The 19,919-nt window shown below is 48.2% G+C and overlaps 1 protein-coding gene across 1 annotated transcript in view; it reads right to left on the bottom strand.

Moving 5' to 3' along the window:
* Positions 1 to 2,019: 2,019 nt before the first annotated feature.
* CACNG5 (calcium voltage-gated channel auxiliary subunit gamma 5) overlaps positions 2,020 to 19,919 on the bottom strand; it is a 50,940-nt gene continuing 33,040 nt past the window's right edge. The window contains exons 2-6 of the mRNA XM_054459605.2: positions 10,494 to 10,792; positions 8,964 to 9,050; positions 7,325 to 7,465; positions 3,407 to 3,552; positions 2,020 to 3,086 (exon numbers count right to left, since the gene is read on the bottom strand). Of these exons, the coding sequence (XP_054315580.1) occupies positions 2,829 to 3,086; positions 3,407 to 3,552; positions 7,325 to 7,465; positions 8,964 to 9,050; positions 10,494 to 10,689 (828 nt within the window). The 5' untranslated portion in view covers positions 10,690 to 10,792 and the 3' untranslated portion in view covers positions 2,020 to 2,828. The remainder of the gene's footprint in view (positions 3,087 to 3,406; positions 3,553 to 7,324; positions 7,466 to 8,963; positions 9,051 to 10,493; positions 10,793 to 19,919) is intronic.

The raw sequence follows: 19,919 nt of genomic DNA, 5'->3' as shown, positions 1-19,919 counted from the left end.
AGTCTTCCCCTCCCATTTTTTTACAGTGCTAGAGGAAACAAAAGATCAGAATGTATATTGAAGAAAAGACCCTAATTTATGATTTCTGAGTTGAGTTTGTACATGTTAACATTTGGTAAAAATCTCTGATTGAGGAGAAGCTGCAACTAGGCCCTGATTCTGAGATGAATTTATAGACAGAAAGGAAATTGTGATGGTGATGTGATTATTGACACACGCACCCACCCCTGATGGGGTAAAAAATGACCGAGAACCTGTTCCTAAGATGCATGTAAACCACATCTTCCCAGGCTAAGGGCTCCTTCATTTAGCAGCTCAGCATCAGGGCCAATGAAGAACGAACCTAGTGATGTCTGAGTCCACAATCAGCTTGTATTTAGGAGTGGATGCTACTTTTTCCAGGTGCACAAAAAACAAGCCTGGCACAGTGACAGGGAAAGAGTGTTCTAGAGAGAGAAAAGTGCAATTAGGAGCTAATTACATTGATAAAAATTGGAGTAGCGCTTACCTAAATGTCCAGTTTGGAAACGCTATCTAACTGTCTCCAAGCACAAAAACTGATTCCTTTACTTTGCGGTGAGGAGAACGTGGTTTTGGTATTATTCTGTAAACAGTAACTGAAGAATACAACAGTCATTGCAAGGGTGCCAGTGGAGAGGGAGGGGGGGCTTGCAGTTGCTATCAGTTTATAGGCAAGGATTGAAAAGTCACATACAAAAGCAACAGGGAGCCTCCCACAGGAGGCTGAGTCATTGGAGTTGTAGGTGGGTGGGAGGGGAGTGAGCTTGGAAACCATTTAGGCCAAGCCCCTCAGAGTGGAAGGGTGTTGCCCAAGGATTCGTGGTGAATGAGTGGCTGAATTGGGGCCAGAACTGGCTTCTCTTATCCTTCTCCTCTACCATGCTGTGAGACAAATGGAAGAATCTAGCAACAAAATACCTGTCATGGGCTAAACTCTGTCTTCCCTAAATTTATTTGTAAAATGACCCCCAGTACCTCAGAATATGACTGTATTTGGAGATAGAGCCTCTAAAGAGGTTATTTCATGAAAATTAACCACCAATTAATTGGGGATGGACCCGAATCCAATCTGACTGGTGTCCTTGGACACCAGGAGAGGGAATTTGGACACACTGAGGGACACCGGGGACACGGGCACACAGACCACGTGAGGACACAGCAGGAAGGTAGCCATCTGCAAGCCAAGGACAGAGGCCTCAGAAGAAACCAATCCTGCCAACATCTTGATCTTGGACTCCGGTCCCCAGAACTGTAGGAAAATTCATGTGTGTTATTTAAGCCACTCAGTCTGTGGTAGTTCACTGAGGCAGCCCGGCTGCCTAACACACTGCCCCTCCAAGGCTGCGCACACCAGACATGCAGCTTTCTGGACTACGTGCTGGAGCCCACGTGTCGCCACCATGGCTTTCCGTTCTCAGAACCTAACGGCGTCTTAAAGAGGGCAAGAGAAGAGCGGGCACAGCAGCGACACACAGCATTGTTTTGCTACTCAAAATCTCAAAATCAAAAACATCTAAGCTAAGCCAACACTTGGAGAGCTGAAGGGGGGCATGGCTTGCAGTGGCTTCTGTGGACTTGCGGAGGGTGATTGAGAGCCTTCTGGCTCCAGTTTCCCACCAGAAGAATGGGTGTCAAACTGCCTGGTCTTCTGGAAAAATCTGATTTGCCCACATCTGTCCTACACCCAGGAAGCAGACACTCCTCTATATTAGGATTAAATTGGCAACCCCCAAATGTTCACAGGCAGCCTTCGGAGAGCAGCTGGATTATTCCAAGTCTGCCTTTGTTTGAACTCAAGACGCACCAGGTGTCATCAAATCCAGCTCCCACTCCCAGGCAGCCTCATCGAAGGCTACCTTCCACTTAGGTGGTTTAGACAGCTGTCTACAAGATTCCATCTTAGGGTCTTGGTCTGGAAATATTGCCCTTGTAAGGGGTCAGTATCCCCAGGACCAGAAACTTTGTCAGATAATAGGAACTCAGACCAGCCCGATTCTAAAATTCTCATTGTCAGAATCAGTTATTTGGGTTAAGGCGTAAAAGTCTCCTATAAAATATGTTATCAAAGGGCCATACATATTACGATGTCTTCAGCCATTAACACCTCTTTGTGACTTCATCAGTGTGGCCTCAGAGCCACCCTTAGTCCCTTAGGGCCAGGGCCCAGGGCAGCTGAGTTCTGGTGTGAGGAAAGGAGAAAAGGTTCACAGCCTGTGTCAGGGAGGGAAGAGCACAGACAGTTGTGTCACGTGGAGGGAGGTGGGTGACAAAAAAGGAGAAAGGAGTTCAGAAGGAACACTGACAGCTTGACATGTCTAAGTCAGCCAGACCTCTATATCAGAGTCACCTTTCGGCCAGATGGTGTAGATCTTGAATGTGAATGGCCAAGCCAGTTGGCAAGTGCACGAGTCCAGCTGCATCTGTGTAAGGAGCTTGGCATCTCAGAGCTGGCCCTGGCCTAGTGCCATGAAGTTGGGGGTGCAGCAAGAATATACAAAGGGAACATCCTGGGCTTGGGGGGAGCTGCTGGCTTCCTGGAGCCACTGCTGTGATTGGCACTCACATGGGCGGGGCTTCTCCCATGTTCCCAGACAATCAACTTGCCTGCAGACTCCAGACTCCCATACCCATGCTGGGGCAGTTAGAGCCCTTCTGGAGAAGCAGGGAGAGGACTGGGGTCAAGTGACAACAGCTAAGCGTGGGTGGCCCAGGCCTGTCAACCACAGGCTTGGGGCTCAGGGGTCACCTGGAGAGAACAGGAAGGGTTGTCTGGCCACCCACAGTCCAGGGATGGGGGCAACCGAGGCTCAGCAGGGCGAAGAGGACATCTGGTCATAGTCGGGGCACTTGAGCAAGGCGGGGTAGTTGCTGTTCATCTGCAGGGAGGCCTCGCTGGAGATGTCGGAGGGGCTGCGGCCCCTGACCCAGGCGTCTGGATGTAGGAACTGGCCTGAGTAATCGGAGCAGTTGCTCAGCCGAGGGCGGTAGAAGCCAGGGTGGGGCCTGTACATGTCCTCTGCGGTGTACCGCTTCATGAACAGGTACACAGACATCACCCCGGCACTCTACAGGGAGAAGACAGCAGAGGACAGCTCGCTGCTGGGGCCTATCTCATTTCCCCTGGCTGGGGTCTACACAGGACACAGCTCGAGTGGAGTGGGAAGTGGATGTGGGGACAGGAGCAGGGCCCTGGGGACATCCTGGCTGGAGGAGACCCAGAAAGGTAAGACAGTGACACATTCTGGGATGAGGAAGGGAAGTAGGGTGGGTGGTCTAGGGTCCAAAATGGTTGTGGAATGTCCTCTCTCCCCCCTCTCCACTCTCCCCGGCTCAGTGGGGCAGCACCTAGCCCCAGCCTATCCCTACTTAGGGTGATGGGCTTTACCTCTGTTAAAAGGAAGGAGATGGCAGCGAAGGCAAACGACCACCCATACTTGTAGTTGAAGTAGGTCTCTGCATCCTTGGTCCTGTTGAGCATCTCATCGTTGATGCTGGAGATGTAGAGCACCAGGCCCACCACGAGAGAGAGGCCTGGTTGGGCAGCAGGGGAGAGGGGATGCTCAGCCCAGAGGCCCAAGAAGTTTGCTGAGGTGGCACCTACCTCCCTTTGCAATTCAGGAGCAAAGCTACCAGCCTTGGGGTAACAATGCTCTCAGTGGAGTTCAAAGGAGAGCAGAGCAGAAACTTTCCTCCCAAGCACCCTGTTTAGACCAGCACCTTCTAGACAGCAGAGAGTCTGAGGGAAGAAGCTCATATATAGCTGCCCTCCTAAGCCATGGGCGAAGCCCAGTGGTTCTCATCCTGCTGTGCGTATCTGTCACACAGGCCTGAGCCCCAGCTCTGGACATTCTGATACACCTGGCCTGGGATGGGGACCTGGCACTGTATTTTCTTTTTTTTTTTTTTCTTTTTTTGAGGTGGATTTTCACTCTTGTCGCCCAGACTGGAGGGCAATGGCGCGATCTCGGCTCACTGCAACCTCTGCCTCCTGGGTTCAAGCGATTCTCCTGCCTCAGCCTCCCGAGTAGCTGGGATTACAGGTGCCTGCCACCATGCCCAGCTAATTTTGTGTATTTAGTAGAGACGAGATTTCTCCATGTTGGCTAGGTTGGTCTCGAACTCCTAACCTCAAGTGATCGCCGGCCTCGGCCTCCCAAAGTGCTGGGATTACAGGTGTGAGCCAATGCGCCTGGCACTGCATTTTCTTAAGAGGGCTGTGAACCACTGAGCTAGAAAGTGGCTTTTACAGAACTGAAGGGTAAAATAGGCTCCGTGGGCAGAGATAGCCAAAGTGGTAGGTGTCACCTATCATTGCGGAGTCCCCCCATGTGGCCCATGGTCTGTGCGACCCACCTGACCACAAGGTGTGGCCTGTCTGAGATCTTTAGGTAGGGGAGGTAAAGGGATTTTGTCCGGATTTTGGCAAACCTTAAATCAGGAGGCTGGGGGGACCAACCTCCTACTGCCACTGTGCAAACGACCGCCTCAGGCATCAGTTCTATCAATTAGTAGCTGTAATTGAATCAAGACATAATTAATTACTCTCTTTTGAGTTGTTCAGGTTTAATTCCACTCCCATTATTTTATGAAACTAGGGCATCTGGAAGGATGAATGCTAAAGGAAAATTGGTGTGACCGAAACCTTCCTAGTACTTACGTTTGAATCATTGGTGCCCTAAATGAACCCTCCTTATTGTTATCATTGAAATGACTTCATGTGGCCCATCTCAATCCTAGATCTCTGATCCGGTAGCCCACTGCTGAAAAACCTCACGTATGTCAAAGCTGCTGTTTATAGCTTTGGCTATCGTGAAGTTCACAGAAGGAAAAATAAAAAGCTTAACTAACCCTGTGTCTGTACCTCTTAGACTACGTGGAAATATCACCATGCAAAGGCTGGGCTGATGACATTGCTGGTGCTCAATAAATACGTGTTGGGTTAATGTGTGGAAGGGTGGAAGGATGGGTTGATAGATGGAAGAATGGATGGATGATGGGTTGATGGGTAGATTGAAAAATGGATGGACAGATGGATGGAAAGAAGAGTGGGTAGGTATGTGGATAGATGGATGGATGGATGAATGGAAGGAGAAAGAAAGAGTGGCTCTTGGGCATCAGACTTTCTGACTGCCACCTGGCTCCCAAGCTACGTTGACAAGAAAATATTGGGAAAAGGATCCTAAAATTACTTAGGAGTCAGGTGGTAATCATAATGCTTGGTATCCAATAGCTGTTTTTCCTTTCTTTCTATCCGCCCAACCACGCACCCATCCATCCATCCATCCATCAATTATTCAAGCCATTCACCCATCCATTTTCCATCCAAGCATCTTCTCCCCAGGATCCCTAACCAGTCAGTCAGTCTGGGGCACCTAAATTACATGCCCCGAGAGCCACTCCTTTGGCCCGAGTCATTGTCTCCAAAAGAAAAGGTCTCCATGAAAATGCACAGGTCACCTTGAAAAGGAGAAAGAGCCTACCTTTATTTGCTGTTTTCTTTCCTCTTCTCACTCGACACACCGGCCATGAGTAATCTCATCCATGTCTATGGATTCCTCTCCCACTCCCTAGGCTGATAGCTCTCCAATCTCTATCTTTGGTCCAAGTCACTCCCATGAGCCCCAGACGCTGACCTCTGGCAGCCTTCCGGACACCTCCTCCCAGATGTCATAAGGAAACCTCAAACTCAGCATTTCCCACAATAAACTCATGATCTGGCCAAATCTCCTCCTTCTCCTGTGATCTCTGAATCAGTGATGTGATATGCCATCCACCCAGTGCTCAAGCAAGAAATTGGCACTCACCTTGACTCTTCCCTGGAAGCCTCATCCTACTTCTGATGAGTTTACCTCTCAAATGTCACTCGAACCCTCTCATTTCTCTCTTCTCCACCATCAACCCCCTGTTTGGGCCATTGCCTCTACTATTGGGATAGCCTCTTGCCTAGTCTCCCTGCCTCCTGTCTTGCTTCCCTCCCTCCCTCCATTCCCCAGCATGGTCATTCTAAAATCCAAACCCAGTCGTGTCATCCCTTGGCTCAAAATCCATCTAAGTCTTCTCCTAAAGTCCCAAATCCATAAGATGACCTCAGATGCCTTCCCCAGTCTCTCTTCTCACTACATTTTTCCTTGCGCCTGCCATTATGCACAATGATTACACTCAGTTCCCCCAGTGCTTCATCCTCCCACTTTCCTCCAGGCCCCTTTTCCACACCTCTCCCCCCAACCTCACTTCTTTGCCTAATTCTTACTCATCCTTTAGCTTGCCTCCTTCTGGTAGTCTTCCATGACCAACCTTTGCCCTGAGTTTCAGCCACTGGTCTTGGCCACCATTCATAGTCCTATTCACATTGGGTTCCTATTTCCTGTCTACTGTTTGTATCTCCCATTACACTGCCCTTTTTATAGGCAGTGATGCCAGCAGCCAGAATAAGCCCTGGTAGATATCATGAATGAATAAAAAGAAGAAAGAATGAAGTACAACCTCACATCAGTCCAGGAAGACAAGTCCATATTGAAGGGGTCTAGGAGGGTTTATGGTGTGGGGTGTGACTGGAGAGGGAAGGAGACAGCAGGAGTCTCCTGAGGACAGCTGGGGGATGGGGAGGTGAAGAACCATTATTCCAAAGGCAGATTGTGTTTAATATTCATGCACAAATATGAAGACATAGCCCCTTCAAAAATAGGAATACTCAAGATGGCGGGAATTAAAAAGTCCTTAGGTGCAGTGATGTGTGGAGTGAGGAAGGAACCCTGGGTTCCAATCCCAGATTTGCCAGAGGGGAGCCTGTGCAGTCACCCCTCCTGTGGAGCCTCTGTTGCTCTTCTGGAAGGTAATAATGGGCCCAGGGTCCTCAGATGTTTCCTCCAGCTCTGACTCAATTCTGTCTGGATGACTGACTCAGCCTATCCTAATTCCAGGACTTCCCAATGCAGAGCCTTTTGGGAGTTAAACAGCAAAAGTCCAGGGTGGCTGGGCACAGTGGCTCATGCCTGTAATCCCAGAACTTTGGGAGGCCAGGGCAGTTGGATTGCTTGAGCTCAGTAGTTCAAGATCAACCTGGCCAACATGGAAAAACCCCATCTTTACTAAAAATACAAAAATTAGCCAGGTGTGGTGGCAGGCACCTGTAATCTCAGCTATTGGGAGGCTGAGGCAGGAGAATTGCTTGAATCCAGGAGGTGGAGGTTGTAGTGAGCCGAGATCACGCCACTGCTCTCCAGTGTGGGTGCCAGAGCAAGACTCTGTCTCAAAAAAAAAAAAAAAAATCCAGGGTGCAAGAAAAGAAAACAACACAACTTACCTGAGAGGATAAAGAAGATGCCAGAGACAAAGGCCAGTATCGTCCGGTGGGGACGGATGTGTCCAATGTTGTTCAGGATAAACCCAATGAACATGAAGAAGAGGCTGACCAGAGGGAATGGTGTGGCTGAGCGGATCATCTCTAATTAACGGGACAAAAGGGCGGCCTGTCAGCCTCCAGGCCTGACTCATTCCTCATCATCCTGAGTTGAGTGTTCCTGGCAGTGTCCACCAACAGGTCCTCAAAGCCCCACCCCTGCAGGGGTTCCCCAGACTCTACCCCCATCAGGTGGCCTGAGGATCTCCCATTACTAGCAGGACTTTTGTCCCTGAGGTGGGCCTGGAAGGTCTGACTTCAAGTGCCAGCATCCTCAGGGCCTCTGTCATTTCCTCCAGGCATAAGCTACTACCCTCCTGGGGGTCCACACTGTCTGCCAATATGAAGTCCATACCACCTGCAAATATGGCAGCTGTGGAAGGGCCAGGTCATTCCATCTTGCTTCCTCTTCCAGGCAGATTCACCGTTTCCTTGGGCAAGGGGTTGCTCTGAATGGTGCAGGGGACAGTTACAGCCTCTGTTTTCTTCAACTTATAATTACTTGGGGAGTAATTCTGTTGGGGCTAGTCTTTGTCCCTGGTTCCTGAGAGATCACCTCTAAATTCTTGGAATTTTCCAAGGATGGGAGTATCTTTGTTATTCATGGTGGGTCTCTCAACGACTCCTGAGTTTTTGCTAACCAGGTGACTCAGGATGGGGGCTAGAAACACCAACCATGGGATTAGAAGACTGGGGTTTTGAGCCAGGTGATATCAGCCTGGCCTCTAGGGAAGGTAAGGGGCTAGAGGGTGAATTCAATCACATGATCAATAATGTAATCAATCTTGCCTATGTAATGAAACCCAATAAAAACTCTGGACACCAAAGCTCAGTTGAGCTTCCTGGTTGATGAACACATCAGTGTGTGAAGATGGTGACACAACCTGATTCCATGGAGAGAAGACTCTGAAGCTCCACAGTCAGGACCCACCCCCAGACCTTGCCCTATGCATCTCTTCATCTGGCTGGTCCTGATTTGCATCCTTTGTAATAAAATTGGAATGGTAAGTATAGCACTTTCCTGAGTTCTGTGAGTCATTTTTGCAATTATTGAACCTGACGGAGTTATGGGAGCTCCCATATTTGGAGCTAATTGGTCAGAAGTGCAGGAGGCCAGGGACCTCTGAACTTGCAGCTGGTATCTGAAATAAGGGTAGTCTTGTTAGGGACTGAGACCTTAAACCTGTGGAGTCTCTGTTAACTCCAGGTGATTAGTATCAGAATTGCATTGCAATATTGCAAATTCATACTGGGGGCAGAACCGACTCTGTTGAGGTCAAGGCCATGAAGTCAGGCTCCCTGGGGTCCAGAGAGCTCAGTTCCCTGATTGATGCCTGGGTCAGTAGACTGGAAGACTCCAGCAACCTGTTTTCACTACTGGAAAATTAAGCTCTAGTGGATCATCTCTAATTAACGGGACAGCACACCTAGCTGAATCTAAGGGCATTCCTCTTGAGAAATATGCTGGCACACTGACTCTTCCCTCTGCCTTGCTCCTCTCTGTCCAGCCAGTGGCCCAGGTTGCCAGACTGAAGGCACTTACTTAGAACATTGACCGTGGACTCGGATGTCAGCTGGGTGTTCATGGGCATCACATATTCTATGGTGAAGCAACGCCCCCGCTCCTCACCTGTGGAGACAAGAATCACATTTCCAGGTCCTTCTTGAACATGGATTTGAAGTTAGTCCATACAAATGGTATTTCCAAGTGTGTTTTTAGGATCTTTGACCTGCTGCGTCTTTGCACCTGAGCTGGATCCAAACCCTATGGGGGTCCTGTCCCTGGCTCATAGCCCACAGCAGGGGTGGAGGCACGTCCTGACATGACAACCCTCCTGGAGAAGCGCCTGTGTGAGGATGGACCCAAGCACCAAGAGTCACATGAAGAGAGGTTGGTATTGCAAACTCTCCATGCTGAGTGAACATCTGGTGCCATCTCACTGCGTTTGGCCAGATGGGGCCGACAATGGTGCATAGCTGACTTAGATTCTCCAGTGTGGGTGTCATGGAGCAAAACTCCAAAAGCCTTGTCAACCACCCTGGAAATCAGATCCTAGTGACTTCAAACTCCAGATTTAAGCACAGACCAATGCCACACAGTCTGGGGCAGAAGAAGCCAGAGTTGGATGCCATTCCCATGGCAGACTCAACACCTTGAGGTGTCTTCTCTGCTAAATACTGGTAGGAACATATACCCACTCCATCCCCCAAAGCTGTACTATCAAGCTGGGAGGAAAAAGGCTGGGAGAGCCAAACTGTGTCTCTTCCCGATGCACACATAAGTTACAGGCCCCTACCAAGAAAAGCCCAGTGACCACACTGTGGCAATCCAGGCCAGCCCAGCTTGCAGCTAGTCTTGTATGACTTGGAGATGCTTTTCTTGTGCAGGCTGGTCTTGGGCCATGATAAAGGGATAAAGGATAAAATTCTTGGAGTGGTAACTTGAAGGGTTACAGGGAAGCCCTAGTGAGTAAAAAGGCAGGCCCAGATAAGTGGGGTCAAAACCTCTACCATGCTGCCGAGCTGGAGGGACCTGCTCATGTGTTTCCTCTGTGCCATTTTATGGAGGGAGGAACAGAGAAACTGCCAAGTATTTTCTATTCTATAAACTAGTGGATGCAAGGAAGCTGAGTTAAGGAGACTTAACCTCTTTGAATCTTCATTTCTGCATTTGCAAAGTGGAAATAACAAGTCCTGTCTTGCAGTACCGTTGGGAGAATTATATGGGATCAATACTTCAATGAGCTAAAGCATGCATGAACATTTGAGATCTGTGCAGTGTCATTCGCATCCAGTCCTGGGAGCAGAGTGTGGGGAAGGCATAGTTACATTCATCTTTCAGGAAGGAAGACCTGGGAGGTGAAAAGACTGGCTCAAATGGACATCGAGAATCAGGACTTGAGTTTGGAATGGGGTCCCAGTCACTGCAGGGAGCACCACCTGCCATATATAGGGATCATCCATGGTGAACGGTCTCCTTCCAGCATCTCTTGGCCATCTCTTCCCAGGGAGGGACCTCTTGGGGCAGGTGATGTCAGGGGGCAGGGCTGTCCCCAACCCTGGGCACCCTTACCTGCAAGGAAGCAGACCCGCCAGAGTCCTGAGTGCAGGGACATCTTGATCTCGGTGCTCTGGTTCTGGGGCACAATCACACCCTCCTCCAGGTACAGCCAGTAGTCGGTGCTGACTGCGATACCCAGGAGGCCCAAGCCACAGACAGCAAAGACGCTGCTCAGCAGGGTCAGGGCTTTCCTCCCACAGGCACTCATCTTCCTGGACCGTTGCTGCGCAGCCAGTCGCCACGCTCCCACCAGCACGGACTGTGCTCTGAGGCTAGGGAGGGTGGGTGAGCAGGTGGCAGTACCCACGGCTCTGAGAAGACCAAGATGAGGAGCCAGTAACTAAAGTCAACCCCCAACCCGGCTCAATGGATGGGTAAAGACCACCAGGCAACCCCCTGGACACCAGGTCACCTCAAGAGAGGTGCCACCCTCCCCCTAACCCTGCAGCAATTCAGAGCGTTCTTGGCATGCCACTGCAAGGACCCCCTTGTCCTCTCTGGGAGTCCCCTTGCTGGGTACTGCCATTCATTCATTCGTTCATTCAGCAACCCATTGTGCCAGACATGGGAGATACAAAAATGAACATGACACTATCCTTGCCATTGAAGGGTTTCCCATACAGAAGAAAAAAGGCACCCCCAAAGCAATTAAATGCAACCCATTGAGGGCTGTGGTAGAGACCTGTCCAGGAAGTAGAGAGGAAGAATGGAGGAGAGAACTCTGCTGGGTGAGATTCTCTGTGTTGAAAAGGATTCTGAGGCTCAAATAGACTCTGTGAGAGATGCCAGCTCCAGACAGGAAAATGGCAGCAGCCTTGGGAAGGAGTAGAGGGGCAGGGAAGATTTCTTGGAGGAAGGTGTCCTCCTCATGTGACTCTAATAAGTTGGAGGACTGGGTCAACACAAGTAAAGAAGCCACACCACAGTTCAAGTGCAACAGCCTCCTAAATCCACCTAATCAGAAATGGGCTGACTCTTGCCTGCTCAGCACGCTGTATCGGCGGGGCCAGCAATGAACGAGAAAAAGAGAAGCTAAGTGTCTAAGCAAGGTCAACCACAAGCCCCACCTGCTGATATCTGCCAGGGTCAGGCACTGGACTTGGAGCTAGAAAACAGTGGAGAGCAAGGCAGACAGATGCCAGCCCCCATGGAGCCCATAGCCAGTCTCAGGGCTTCTGTGCTCTGGCTGTAATCTAGAATCACCTAGGAAGTGTCTAAAAATCCCTGATACCCTGGCGCTGGTCCAAGAGATTCTGATACAATTGGGCTCAAGTGGGGCCTGGGCAATGGTATTTTTTAAATTCTGCCAGGTGATTCTAATGTGTAGCCAAAGTTCAAAACAATTGGTCTTTGCTACTCAAAGTATGGTCCATGGACCAGCCATGTAGGCATCACCAGGCAGCTGGTTAGAAAAATAGACTCTCTGGCCTCTCCAACATCCTAAATTGAAATCTGCATTTTAACAGGATCCAGGTGTGTTGTCTGCCTACTAAAATCTGAGAAGTGCTGTGCCAAGCAAACAGGTGATGGCATTGTAATGTAGCAACTGCTATGATGGGGAAAACCCAGGATATGACAAGGGCCCAGAAGGGGTCATCCAGTGGGGCGGGAGGGGGCAGGCAGAGCCATCTCTAGAAGAGGATGAGGCCTGGGGCAACTCAGAAAGGTTGTGTCACACAAGCCAGCCTTGGCTGCAAGTTTGCTACCCTGTCAGCATCTTTCACTGGCCCCTTGCAATATTGCAAAGTCAGAACTTTTGAAACAGGATGTTAGTGGTGTTTAGGAAAGAGGTGCAGCAGAGGTTTGGTGCAGTCCACCAATATCAGGGCTCCAGTGGTGTCCTAAAGCCCTACCCCAGGGATGGTATCATGTTCCAGTTGAGATCCGAGGCACAAGTGGGTATTGAGATAGCTGAAAAGGAACAGAAGTCAGACTTGTCTGCACAGTGAGTTGACTGTAGGAGGAGAGTGGGAGAGTTTAGAACCTCTTTGTGAGAAGCGGTTGAGCGGTGCACGCTGGCCCTGATTCCACAGCACCAGCCCTGCTCTAGCAGTTGATCATGGGAAAGTTGATTGATCTACAGAGTGAGCCACACATTGGCTTCCTGGAGGCATGCGTGAGTCTATGTCCATGTTTGCAAGGCTGAAGAGCACAGGGCTTTAAGCCACAATGATCCTTCCTGTGTTGGCTTTGACAAAGGAGGGAGAAATGAAACGCCAAACAGTCAGCCCTGTCCACCCAGCCAAGTCATTCTCCATGCAACAGCGTGGGCAGAGGGGAGCAGGATAGCTTGTATCTAGCACAAGGATCTAGTAAAGCGCCTACAAGCCCTGTGCTTGCAGCTGAGGAAGAGGTGACAAAATCAGAGGTGTTGCCGCTTGCAGAGTTTGTGAGCTGGAAAAATGGGAAACCACAGCATCCCGTTCTGACCGAAGGTGGGGTAGCATCATAACAGGCAGAACCCAGGTCCTGGGGAAGAGAAGCCGACTCCTAGCAGAGGCCCAGGGCAAGGCTGCCGCCGACTGGTGGGAAGTGGAAGTGACGTTGTAATGATAGTATTTTTATATTAACAGTAGTTAGCCAAACCCTGTCATTTACACTTGAAGCTCACAAAGTCCCAACATCTGCCAAAGGAAATGGAATTGAAACCCCAAGGATGGTTAGCAGGGGTAAGGGGAGCAGTGGAGAACAAAGGGATATGGCTCCCAAAGGCGAACAGAGCCTTGAACTTACACTCAACCGTGCCACTAAAGATCCGTGTAAGGTTGGGAAATTAACCTCTCTGCTATGGTTTGGATAAGGTGGTTTGTTTGTTCCCACCAAAGCTCATGTTGAAATTTGATCCTCAATGTGGCAGTGTTGGGAGGTGGGCCTAATGGAAGGTGTCTGGGGTCATGGGATCCCTCAGAAACGGCTTGGTGCTGTTTTCATGGTGGTGAGTTCTCACCCTCGAAGACTGGGTTAGTTTGAAGGAATGAATTAATTCCCTTGAGACTGAGTTGTTATAAAGCCTCAGGTTTCCTCTGTTTCCTTCTTGCCCTTCTCTGCTGTGTTGTGATGCCATATGAAAGCCCTCATCACAGGCCAGGGATATGGCCTTGAACGTCTCAGCCTGCAGAACCAAGAGCTAAATAAACCTTTTTTCTTTATAAATTATCCAGTCTCAGGTATTCTCTTATAGCAACACAGAACAAACTAAGACACTCTCTGAAGCCTGATTTTCTCCTGGATAACATGGAGGAAGAGACTAATAATAAAAGCCAAAGTATATTGAATGTTTATCATTGTTAGGCATCCTGTTAAGCACCTTACTCCCCATTTTAATCCTGGCTATTCTATTACCACACCCATTTTACAAGTGAGCAAACTGAGGATCAGAGAGGTTAAGAAGCTTGCACAAGAGCACTCAGCTGGCAAATGTTGGTGCCTGCATTTGAACCTTACCTTGCCCCACTCGCAAGCCCTTTTTCAAGGCTTGCGTTCTCAAACTCCCACCCCCATGAGTTTATCCAAAGTGAGGTCCATGGAGCAATAATTCCATGGGATATTCTAGAAAAAGTGACTCTGGTTAAAAGGAAAAAAAAAAAAAACAGCTTGTGAGAAGCACTGCATCTAGCTCTTGAAGAACCGCATTGCACATTATGGTAAAGGCTTTGAAAAGCCTGCTTAGCTTTGCTTATTTCTGTATTTTCCAAACTTATTTGAGCAAAGAAAAAAAAAGATATCATGTTCTGTGAAACCCACTTTGGGAACCACACTGCATGCCAGGAAGAATAGGAAGACCTGCCTTGCTCACTCCACAAAATTGCTGATGTGATTAAACGCGACAGCAGATATGACTATGGTTTGAAAAAAGTCTAAAGCATGATCCTGGCATAAGGTACTGTTATTAAGCAACAGTGGACTAAGCCCCTGAGTCTAGCAGAGAGAATGGATCAGAGCTTCCGAAGCACGACTGCTGTTGCCTGGTCGAAGCTGAGCAGCCAATCTTAATGTTAAGCTTGGCAGGGAGATGAAAAAGATTCATGTCTTGGAGATTTGGAAAGATGAAAGTGGAGAGGAGATTGGATCTTTATCTACAAAAGCAAGAAATAAAAGAGGCTGAAAGTGACCTTGCCTGCAAAACTCTACAATAGCAGATCCTAAAGCCTGAAATATACCTAGGAAAACCAAAAAGTTTCATCTATTTCCAGAGTATGTAATACATTTATGGAATGCTACCTGGGGTGGAAAATAGCAATCTTATTCATTACAAAATTATATCTATGCTTCTATTATGTGATCCTATTTATTTATAAATAAATCATATTATTGACTGAGTATGGGTTAGCTCCCAGGCACTGTGCAAAACCCTTCATGTACAGGGTTTCATCAGGACCTCACGATAACCCCATGAGTAGGTGGGATATCCCCACTTTGTGGATGGAGAAACTCAGGGTTAGAGATGTGGAGTAGCCTACAGGAAACCATAGGTGAGCCGTAGGCTGGTTTTAAACCCAGGTCTAACTCCAAAGTCTGTGCTTGGACTACATCATCTCCCTACTGAAGAAATATGGGCTCAAAGAGTGTTGGGAAGAAGGAAAATCATCCAAAGTAGGTCACTCAGGCAATCTAGAAATATACGAGACACAGTATTCAGAAATGTTTCTTTAGAAGTGGCCAAGTGTCACATAAAGGCTTCTCGTTTGATACTATAGGGCATATTGCTGGGAGTCATCCAGTCATATCTTCTGGTAGCTTCTTGGAGGTGCACTATGACCCAGGATTTCTACTTCTGAAACTCACCTAGTGGGGTGGCAGGACTAATACTTCCCTCAAACCACGCACAGGAAATCAAGATCCAGAGGGGAGAAGTACCTGGGATAACCCAGTCAGTTACTTGAAAAGATAAAAGTGTGCACCAGCAATAGTTTAGATCCTGACCCAGTGCTTTTTTCTTCTGTATTGTGCAGAAAATTATATAACACAGAAAATGAAAATTACCTGCACTTTCCCACTCTGAGAACACCATCATCATTAATATCTTAGTTCATTGCCTTTTAGTCTTTTTTCCTACGTAGTTGTGCATGTGTGTACATATTCTCCCACCCAGTGTCTTCAGTAGGGACAGGAAGGCCCTTGAAACACCCTAGTCTGGACTGCATTCCTAGACCCTTGTTCGAGCTTCTGCTTTTACATGGTTCCTTCTCTATCCCATGAATCTCATGTTCATTTGATTTTTCTTATAGGAGAGGAGCCATTTTTTATAAGTTGCCATCACAAGAGAAAATGTTTACACTATAATAGTAAATTAATGAAGTTGAATGCAACATCACACTTTTAACTTAAACTCAACTGTATACAAAATTCACAGACTGGAAAGAAATAACCCAAAATGTTGATGATGGCTGCTTCCAGGTAATTAGGTTATGCATGGTTTTTTTTAATACTTCTCTGTGCTCAACAAAGCTTCTCAAAGAACATGTATTGTTTCCAGAATCAGAGAAGAAAACTAAATTAAAGATTAGAGTGATCTATTCTCCAATCACTGTCCTTGTATACAAAAGTGCAGGGCTCCAGCTAAACTCCTGGGCTAGAGATGCCAACATGTAGTGTCATCTTTTGGGGGCTGGGTTCCAGAAGCAGGCAGCCTTCTTGAGTTTTGTTGTTGTTGTTGTTGTTGTTTTTTGAGACGGAGTGTCGCTCTGTCACCCAGGCTGGAGTGCAGTGGTGCGATCTTGGCTCACTGCAAGCTCCACCTCCCAGGTGCACGCCATTCTCCTGCCTCAGCCTCCTGAGTAGCTGGGACTACAGGTGCCTGCCACCACGCTCGGCTACTTTTTTTGTATTTTTAGTAGAGACGGGAACTTTTTAAGATGATTACCCAGGCGCCATTACCTCTAAGTATTAGCTTGTTAATTATCAGGAATTAACAGTTGCTAATTATCATCCATGACTAGCAATTAGGGAGAAATGTCTTGTGGAGATTAAATCATTAATGGCACATTCCCCTGCTCAAGCCAGTAATAAAAGAACTTGCAATGAAGTGCTTAGGTGCCCAGAGGTAGGGGAGGTTACAGGAGCAAGTGAGAGCCCAGTTATCAACTGCTGGGAAGGATGGATGGGGTTTAACTGGAGAGAAGGAGGAAGGAAGTGGAAAGAGAGTCAAATGCAGACATCCTGATCTCAGTTTCCTACTGGTCCAGAGAAAACTCAGAGTGCTTTGATAAAGGGTTCATGGTGTAGGAGTTCTTGACAAGGCTTTGGAGCCAGTGACAAGAGCTGCTCCTGGGAGCTTGTCCAGTGACTCAGTGTCAGCATGGCCAGTGTCCAGCAGGATGGGCTGGTGGCCACAGGAAAACCCCCAGTGCTTCTCTGGCCCTGCCTTCTTCCTGCCATGCTGATTCCCATTATCTTCCTTGGTTGTGAAAAAATGACCAAAAAATCTTTGACACTCCTCCCACTGAGATACGGGGGCCCTGTCTCCTGTCCTTGAGTCTAGGCAGCGTTGTGACTGCTTTGACAAATAAAGTACACAGAAGTGATGCTATGTGACTTTTGCTTTTTTTTTTGAGATGGAGTTTCACCCTGTCGTCCAGGCTGGAGGTGCAATGGCGTGATCTCCACTCACTGCAAACTCTGCCTCCCAGGTTCAAGCAATTCTCCTGCCTCAGCCTCCCAAGTAGCTGGGATTACAGGTGCCAACCACCACACTCAGCTAATTTTTGTATTTTTAAGTAGAGATGGGGTTTCACCATGTCAGCCAGGCTAGTCTTGAACTCCTGACCTCAAGTGATTCACCCGCCTCGGCCTCTCAAAGTGTTGGGATTATAGGTGTGAGCCACCACACCTGGCGCTATGTGACTTCCGAGGCTGGGTCATAAGAGGAGATATAGCTTCCACCTGGTTTTCTCTGGAGTTCACTCAGGGGAAGCCAGCCTCATGTAAGAAACCTGACACCCTGGGACCACCATGTTTTAGAACAGGGTTTCTCCACCTCAGCCCTATGGACATTTGTGGCTGAATATTTCTTTGTTGCTGGGGGGCTGTCATGTGCATTGAAGGTTGTTTTATAGCATCCTTAGCCTCCATCCACCAGATGTTGGTAGCACTCTAGTTGTGACAGATAAAAGTGTCCCTTTGAGGGGAAAACCACCTCTGGTTGAGAACCACTTGTTTAGAGAGTATGTGCAGGTGCTCTACTTGACAGCCCAACTAAGCCTCCAGCCAGTGGCCAGCACTAGCTGCCAGCCATGGGATTGGGCCATCTTGGATGGATGTCCTGCCCAGTCGAGCCTTTGGATAACAGCAGCCCCGGCCAACATCTGACTGCACCTGCATGAGAGACTCCACGTAAAAACTGCCTAGTTGAGCCTTTCCCAAATTCCACACCCACAAAATCATGAGCACAATAAAACAGTTGTTGTTTTATACTATTAAGTTTCTTTTTTTCTTTTTTTTTTTGAGACGGAGTTTCACTCTTTTTGTCCAGGCTGGAGTGCAGTGGCACGTTCTCGGCTTACTGCAACCTCCGCCTCCTGGGTTCAAGCAATTCTCCTGCCTCAGCCTCCCAAGTAGCTGGGATTACAGGAGCCTGCCACCACGCCCAGCTATTTTTTTGTATTTTTAGTAGAGACGAGGTTTCACCATGTTGGCCAGGATGGTCTCAATCTCTTGACCTCGTGATCCATCCGCCTCAGCCTCCCAAAGTGCTGGGATTACAGGCTTGAGCCACCGCGCCCAGCCTTATACCATTATGTTTCAAGATAATTTGATACACAACAGAAGTTACCAAAATAACTTCTTTATTCACTTACTTAGCTCCTTCTCACTACCTATATGTTATGTAAATTCCAGGCATGGCCTTGTCCAGAATGTGACAGTAACAGAGGGCTTGAGGGTCATAATTTAGTCCCTGGAGTTTACAGCTACATGGGAGAGTGAATGGCACATGGAAGTAGGCAAATCTGGAATGTAATGCTGGCTCCCATGTACCATCCTGGTCCAGTCACATGGCCACTCTGAACCTCAGTCTCTTCATCTGTAAAACAGGGATAACTTCATAAGAGTTATTGTGAAGACTTATGAAAGACTTATCAAGTAAGTCTGGGCTACCTCATGCCATCTCAGTACAATGCTGCAATCAGAAAGTAGCACAACCTGGCCAGGCGAGGTGGCTCACACCTGTAATCCCAGCACTTTGAGAGGCCGAGTTAGGGAAATCACTTGAGGTCAGGAGTTTGAGACCAGCCTGGCCAACTTGGTGAAACCCTGTTTCTACTAAAAATACAAAAATTAGCCTGGCGTGATGACACACACCTGTAATCCCAGCTACTCGGGGGGCTGAGGCACAAGAATCACTAGAACCTGGGAGACAGAGGTTGCAGTGAGCCAAGATTGCACCATTGCACTCCAACCTGGATGACAGAGCGAGACTCCATCTCAGAAAGAAAAAAGAAAGAAAGAAAGAAAGAAAGAAAGAAAGAAAGAAAGAAAGAAAGAAAGAAAGAAAGAAGCACAACCTGATACCCAAAGAGCGATAAACAACAAGGCAGATTTAATAAGGTAAATTTGCCCCTGAAAAGGGCAAAATGGCTCAGACTTTCTCTTCCTTGTCCAGCTCTCCAACTTCCATGGCATTTGCTCCCTGCAGAATTTTATTTTCCATCCCTGGCAAATTTCAGCCCTCCTGTCTCTTCTCTCACCTCCATATCAACAAATTGGAGAGATTTTAGTTTTTTCTGATGTGAAGAGATAAAATGCTCTGTTTAATGATATAAAAGGTGTCTTCATGGTGGGCACAGTGGCATCTCAGTAGACAAAGAATAAATATGATGTTAGCAAACATGGGTCAAGTGTGTACTAAGGACATGTCAAGCACAGCAGGGACTCAGCATCAGAAGGGGATGTGTCACCTGGAGACTGGAGACCTCTAGGTGTCATTACAGTCCTGCTCTTCCAATCTGGGATCCTCTTAGTTAGAGACACTGGCCCCCAACAAGTGGTCATGAAGCTGCCAGCTAACGGGGGAGGGAGGTCCCGATGAGTGGCCCATTTTCCCTGCTGGCCCCACCAAACTCTCTCTGCCACATTGGAGGCCCTTTGGAGAGTGAGCATTGCTGGGCAGGGATTCCTGTCCTTTGACAAAAACAAAACCCCAGGATTACGCTTTTGGAGTGTGAGGCTCTCTCTGCCCCAAGACTAAAAGCAAAGCCACAGCTAGCCTGTCTGCCAGGAGTCCAGGCTACAGAGATGAGGATACAGAGCTCTGGCACACCCCTGCCACACTGCATTCCAAAACTTCCTGGAGTGGAGGTCAGTGTCTAATACAACTCCTCTCATCCTTGGTTTGGCAGGAGGTAATTTAAGGTTCAGTTTCCATAGGGACCAAGGGGCATGACAGGCACCCAGCAAGGGTCACAACTCTTAACAAAAGAAGAAGTCCAGCTGGAGAGAGAG

Source organism: Pongo pygmaeus, chromosome 19, assembly GCF_028885625.2.
Source record: "Pongo pygmaeus isolate AG05252 chromosome 19, NHGRI_mPonPyg2-v2.0_pri, whole genome shotgun sequence".
Taxonomy (NCBI): domain Eukaryota; kingdom Metazoa; phylum Chordata; class Mammalia; order Primates; family Hominidae; genus Pongo; species Pongo pygmaeus.
The sequence above is the reverse complement of the archived record's forward strand: the minus strand, read 5'-3'. Positions and strand labels throughout refer to the sequence as shown.